At 28.0% G+C, this 7275-nt stretch overlaps 1 protein-coding gene across 1 annotated transcript; it reads right to left on the bottom strand.

Annotated features, from left to right (window-relative positions):
• Window positions 1–2192: 2192 nt before the first annotated feature.
• On the bottom strand, window positions 2193–7010 carry LOC112750899 (glutamine synthetase nodule isozyme). The gene is made up of 12 exons (XM_025799817.2): window positions 6640–7010; window positions 6258–6297; window positions 6009–6112; window positions 5734–5782; window positions 5487–5593; window positions 5111–5198; window positions 4105–4233; window positions 3780–3854; window positions 3626–3679; window positions 2842–2879; window positions 2616–2775; window positions 2193–2540 (listed from the first exon to the last, which is right to left on the bottom strand). The coding sequence occupies exons 1-12, from the start codon at window positions 6714–6716 to the stop codon at window positions 2388–2390; spliced, it is 1074 nt and encodes a 357-aa protein (XP_025655602.1). The 5' UTR covers window positions 6717–7010; the 3' UTR covers window positions 2193–2387.
• Window positions 7011–7275: the final 265 nt, after the last annotated feature.

Here is a 7275-nt window from a genome sequence, read left to right as displayed (position 1 = left end):
CTGCCAATTAATTATTACGCCAATTTACAACCTCCATATGTCCGTAAATTTTGAACCACCATATGTCCGTAACTTTTTGTAGAAAGATGTACTCTACAGTACATATCAAAATTGTACAGAAAGAACATAAATTTTTCTTTTACTATTTTTGATTGTAAGAAAAAGTTTTTTTTAGGGATTGAACTTGTTAATAATACTATTTTTACTTTTTGTATATTATATATTTAAATATTAAAAATATAATATGTCTTCTGTAAATTGTTTGTCCTCAGAATTTTTAAAAATATAGTAAAATATAATAATTAAATATACACTAAAATTTAGTGAATATTTTAAAAAATTATCCGCATATGTCACCCAATTTTCTAACGAAAATACATGCGAAGCTACATTGAAAGAAAATGACAATTTCTTAGTGAACAGAGGTTGAAAAGTAAAAATTACTGGAAAAGTGCAATCTTTCCTATAGCGTTTACCTAAGAAAATAGGTCCCTTTAGTTTTATATATGAAAACTTTATCGTTATTGAATAATTATTGATAGATACTTAGGAAATTAGTAAATCAGTTTTCAAATATTTAGTTTGTTAGAAAAATTAATTTTAGTGATCTAAATATTTTAAAAAAATTTAGAGACCATAATGTATTTGTTAAATAATAATAATAATAGAGATTAAATCGTTTAATATTTTTAATCAAAATTTGATATAATAGTTAATTTGTGTGACAAAATAAATAAAAAAATAATTTGGTAATGAAATTTAGTAAAAATTAAAATATTTGATTAGATTATTTTTTATCAACTGATTTAGGGTATTACTCTTTTATTTTCAATAACTTTTGTTTTTATATTTTTATAGAAGAATTTTGCCAAAGATAAGATGATACGCAAGTAGAGCTGTAGAGAAGTACCAAAAATGAAATTTAGGAGTGGTATGCTTGATTAGGGGTGAGTACTGGTAGCGGGTATTTGATTATCTGTCTGAATTTAAATCGAACCAATTAAATTGGTTCTATAACCAACGGGTAATTGGATTCAACCTGAATCAAATCGATAGTCTTTGTTAATGTATTTGGTGTTTAACATGTTTAGATTATTTCTATTAATGTTGCATATTTATTGTACTTGTTGAATTTTTAAGATAAAAATTTGATTTTTTTTATGAATTTTAAAGTCATCGAGTATCTAATTACCCAAATCGAACTAATCCGTTCTTAATTGGTTTGGTTTGGTTTGGTTTGAGTCCATGTACAAAAAAACACAAATCCAAATCAAACCAAACTAATTATATTTGTATACACTAGTATATGATTTTTTTTTATCAAAGATATGAGACTCGAACCCACAACCTCTTAATTGAGTATGAAGAGATTATGTCATTTGAGCTATTACTCATCGAGATACACTAATGAGACGTATTCGTGTTATATAGTGTTCTAAGAGCCGTATTCTATCCGTACTAAACTATTTGAATTGCATTATTTGATGACATTATTTGAGGGAGATTATTCAAGACAACTCTTACTAGTTTCGTTACACATACAATATTATATTTTTTAACATCACAATTAAATAAGTCCTCTAATTTTTATGTGATTATTAAATTAGTTTATAAATTCTTAAATTGTTCAAATTTGCCTTTTAATTTCAAACTACTAATCAAATTAGTTCCTATGCTATGTGACATAACATTAGACAAGTTGATAGATAGAAAAAGTGATAACGTATTTCTGTTAATTTAATTTTTCAAATAAAATATTATTTTGGTCTTTATTATTTAAGTCCTAAATTAATTTCTAATATTTTAAACATTTTATTTTAGTTTTAAAAAATTTTAAATCAGTTCAATATTATTCTACTATTCAATTTGACACAAACTATTAATGTATTGAAAATACAATAACATTCGATTTCAATACGTAAGAAAAATTCAAATTTTAGTCATTTTAGAAACAAAACATTATTAAAATTTTAATTTCTATCTCAAAAATTTCAATCCGTACATCTTTAGTTTTTAGAAATACTAAATTTTTAGCAACCAAATAATACTGAAAACGAGTTTCAGTTACCAAACACGAATAAATCTGAAATCCCAGAAGTGGCAACAAACTTGAGTGGTCCCCTTCTTGTTCCGAAAAAAGCAGCAATGCGTGATATGAAAGATTAGGCAATAAACCATTAAATCTATGAAAATTGAGAAACGAGGAAGCAATTCAAGTTATTAGCAATGATGATACGATAGTAATTATTGTCATCCACAACAAAATGCACACACATGGTGCACAAAATGCTTTTGCATATAAAAAAAAGACACTAAAATGATGGGATTAAACACAACATTTATGGGGCTTTTATATATGGTGGTGGTGATGTGATGAAATTGACGATTCATGGCTTCCAGAGGATGGTGGTGTCCGCAATCAAGGAAGTTACGACATAAGGGTCCATGTTAGAAGCTGGCCTTCTGTCCTCAAAGTAACCTTTTCCATTCTTCTCTGTGTCTCTTCCAACTCTTACTGATGCTCCACGGTTTGCCACTCCCTATATCACACAACCCAATAATTATAAATAAGAGAATTTTTGAAAATGATGTTAATTTATATTTGAAAAACTTACCCAAGAGAAGGTGTGGATGTCTGCAGTTTCATGTTTTCCAGTGAGGCGTCTCTCATTGCCTTCTCCATAGGCAGCAATGTGATCTTTGTGCTTCAATTTAAGCTTCTCAATCGCCTTCTTTATTACTTCATACCCTCCATCATTTCTCATCGACTTTGTGCTGTCAAACACACATACCTAATTAATATCACATTAAAATACATGGGATATAATTATTACTATCTACCTGTAGTTAGTGTGAGCACCCGCACCATTCCAGTCTCCCTGGTAACAATGAATTTAAAATTATAAATTATAAATAAATAACAAAAAGTAGGATGATAAATTAAAATATTCCTTATCATCTACGTATTCACGTGGTTGGTTAAAAGCTTAACAGGAATATTGTAGAGTTAAGTTTTTTGTTAAAAAAAGAAAAACAAGTTGAAGCAGAAATAAAAGCAACTTGGCAATTATGGCAAATACCGGAGAATCTTCTCTAAAGGCAAATTTTTAAAGAATATATTTTAAATTATTCCCTAATAAATTTTAAGCCATTTTGATTTTTATTAAACTTTTATTACTTCACAAATTTGAAAAATTAATTTTGTTATACAGATTAGTCTTACTATTACTTTTAATTAATTTTTTATATGAATATTGGACTAATAAATTTCATAGTAAGTCTCTATAAATTTTATTATAATATAATTAAATCCCTGCAAATATTATTATAAGATACATTAATTTTTTCTATAAAGAGATTATTTCGTCTCAAGAACCTTTAAAATAATAAAGGTTTGTTGAGCATGATTTAAAACTATCTAATTAATTAGAGACTTTGTTGGTTTCAGTTGCGTGAAAAAAGTGAGCAACAAAATGATTCATTAAGATAAGATAAATGGGATATGGGAGCATGAAAAATGTCGGGTTTTTCGGTAGGGTTGGAAATGGTGTTCTCTGTTTCTTAAATCTTAAAGGTATTATTTTTAAATAAAAAAATATTGATATTTATGATGATCATTTCTCACCTGGATTGGCTTGGGATCAAATGAAACAACCACTCCAGCAATTTCCGTGATCCTCTGAAAAAAGAAACATATAATTAAATATTAATATATGTTCATTGATTTTCACTAATTAAAAACAAATAAAAAAGAAAGAGTCCAATAAAGGTAAAATTACCTCAAGTATGTAGCGAGCAGCCCAAACCTCATCACCAGCAGAGATACCAACAGAAGGACCAACTTGGAATTCCCACTATAAATATTATTACAAAATTCACATATGTTATCTTATCTTATATTATATGATTATCACTAAAATATAGTAATATTTTACACCCTTGGGGTGCTTTAGTGGCCAACAAGTATATGACAAAATCACAAATGAAATCCACATCATTGTTAACAAAGATCAACATCCAGATGTCACTTTGAAAAGATTAAATAATAATAATAATTTAATGAGAAAGAAGCAAGAAAGAAATGGGCATAAGAATGTTATATACCTGGCCAGGCATAACTTCTCCATTGATGCCACTAATGTTGATGCCAGCATAGATACAAGCCTTGTAATGTGCATCAACAATGTCACGACCATAGGCTTTATCGGCACCAATGCCACAGTAGTATGGCCCCTGTTTCATTTCATTTATTAATCATATTAATTCACTATAAAGGATTCCAGGAATCTGTTAACTCAATAAATATATCAACTTTAGTTACACGATTTAATTTAATCACAATTCACAACTGTACTACTTTAATATTTTTAGTGTACTATGATTAAATTCATGATTATTTTAAGACTAAATTAATATTTGCATAGAAACTGCTGATGAATCTTATATAAAAATTAAAATATGTTGTACATATTTAAAAAAAAATGAAAACTCGTTCCTATATCAGCAGTATTATATGTTAATACAGGTCACGTTTAAAAAAATTAATCGTGGTCAACAGATTAATGAGTACAAACATAAATATATTATAATTATACTTTTCATGTGTGGTTTCCAGAATTGAGATTCCTACCGAACAATTTTTTATTGATTTCTTCTGGTTCATAGTATCAAACACTTTGATTATTTATACAGTAGTGGAAAAAATCAAATCAAGAATTAATTACAAAATTGTTTATCCAAGTATGCTTTTTAAATAATTAAATATTATAAATGATTTTTTATATTGTGTAAAAAAAAGGTTGATAAACACTAATAAATTAAAATATATATGTGGTAGGTGAATGGTGATGTAATCTTTGCTCATAGTCACAGGTACTATTAATGACATAAATTAAGGAAAATTCAATCCACACATGAGTGGACTATTGCGTAAAAGACAAAACAAATTACTAAGAGTTAGCAATTTGAGGCAACATAAAATGCAGTAATAGATGCAACCCTAGCTTAAATTGAGACAAACTCAAAGAAAAAGGAAAATTAGAAAAGGGTTAAAAAAGTTCATCAAAAAAGGAGATTAAAAAAATAAAAAAGGAAAAGAAAGTTGGATTACCTGTGGTCCAGGGTAGCCACCAATTGGCCACCCAAGTGGCCAGTTAATGTCTTTCTGTAACAAAGTATACTCTTGCTCAATACCATACCTGCCACCAAATTGTTACTCATTTGTATTATTTCATATTTAATGTAAGATATTATCTGAAAAAAGGGTTTCAAGAACTGAAAAAGAAAATATTACTAAAGTGGTATGGAAATTTAGTAGTTCAGGTAATTTTTTATTTGTATTTTTATTTTCTAATTTTTTATTTTTAAATTTTGTGAAAGAAAAAATAGTAAAAATAATAAATTAATATTTTTTATTTTCACATCTTTTTTTTAACCGAAATTTTAAAATAAAAAATACTGAAAATTAAATTGCAAACTATATATACCATGGTTCCTCAGAGGCTACATCAGGGTGACTGAAGATCTTGGCAGCATTGTGTCTCTTGTTGGTGGGAATCGGCTCTCCAGCTGGGGTGTATGCATCACAAATAACCTAAAAAATATAAAATTTTTATTTATTTTATTTTTCAACCCCAAGGTTAATGAATAGTTCCCAATAATTGGGAAAAAAAATAAATTAAATTGAAACCAGCATTATTTACAAAATGAAAAAAAAAAAAAAAAGAGACTTACAAGAATATTCTCTCCCCTCCTAAATGGGTCCTTGAAGATGGCTTGTGGGCTTGTTCAACACAAAAAGTAAACCCCACTCATCAATTTCTTGTGAAAATAAAATATCAACGGAAGGGTAGCAGTGTAAATAGAAAAGTAAAGTATTTTTTTTTTAGTTTTTAGTCCTCCAAAAATTCTGACTTGCAAACACATCACAAGCTAACAAACAAAGAAAAACTAAAATCTAAAATTTAAATAAATTTAAAATTAAAAAAAAGAAGGGTAATGGATCATACTATAGGATGACTTCACTATCTTCACCAGGGGCTTGACCAGTGCTAGAACCATCATAGTTCCATTTTGGAAGCTTTGAAGGATCACTCACTGGACCAGAGATTGTCTGTGTTTTTATTGAAACAGATAAAGAAATTAAGGTCAATTTTCACAAAGGAACAAATCAAAAGAATCACCATGAAAATTGATAGCTTTTCACACGTATCCACATGTGTGATTAAGCAACAAAAAATTAAAACTAAAAAGATTACCCTTGCTTTGCTTCTGATGTCCATGCCAGATCCACCAATCCTGTTTTTCACCACATCAAAAGCATTAAATATTTATACCAAGAACAAAGCAAAAAGAACCACAAGAGAAAGTTTACAAAAATATCTCTGCTTTTTATGTGTATGATGAATGATCTTTGATCCCATAAAATCATGGTACCAAAAGTAAGAAGAAGACGTTTCAAAAGATATGAATTCATCCCAAAAAAGAGGTTCTGATTTTTATTTTTATTTTTTCGGATAGAAACTTTTGGTCAAAGATTTCATAAAACCAGAGTCCCCTGTTTTCAAGAGGAAAAAACAGAGCCCACGGTTTCAAACAACAAATTAAAAGATGAAAGTAAGATGAACGAAAAAAGCGAACCATATGTATTCAGCAATGATCTTCTTGGTGCCGGATTCGGAGAGGTTGAGGTTGATGAGATCTGAGAGCAAAGACATGGTTGCTAAGAGTGTGAAAGAAACAAGAGTCGACGACTAAGAAGATGAAGAGTAAACTCTAACTCTGGTTTGTGGTAGAGTGCAGTATTTCTAAACCCTCCCTTTATATAAAAATTTGGAGTTAAGTAAACAAACGGAGAGAGACGTGCGTTAATGTGTTTCAGACTTTTCTTTTATTTTTTTTTTAACTCTTTTTTAATTAAAATGATTAGTTGAGTTTTTCAAATAAATAAAAAATAAGTTTTGTTCACTTTCAAAAATAAAATCAAAATTACATGGTTGGTGGAATTTCGAGTACGAAACACAATAATTTCGCTTTTTAACTTTATCAAAGTTCAAAAATCGAACCCCAATCGAAACATTATCTCTTCGTATGATAATTAATCTTCTTATCTTCTGTTAACTTCAATTTAGGTCAGAATCTCAATATTTATTATTTATTGGTGAGTTTAATAGAAATATTAAAAAAATTGTTGTTCAATGTTTTTTTAAATATTTTTTATTATATATAATTTATAAAAAAATAATTATTTCTAAAATTTAAACTCAAAATATTTTT

The sequence above is a fragment of the Arachis hypogaea genome, chromosome 15, assembly GCF_003086295.3.
Source record: "Arachis hypogaea cultivar Tifrunner chromosome 15, arahy.Tifrunner.gnm2.J5K5, whole genome shotgun sequence".
NCBI lineage: Eukaryota > Viridiplantae > Streptophyta > Magnoliopsida > Fabales > Fabaceae > Arachis > Arachis hypogaea.
Note: the sequence above shows the minus strand (reverse complement) of the source record. Positions and strands in the feature narration are given on the sequence as shown.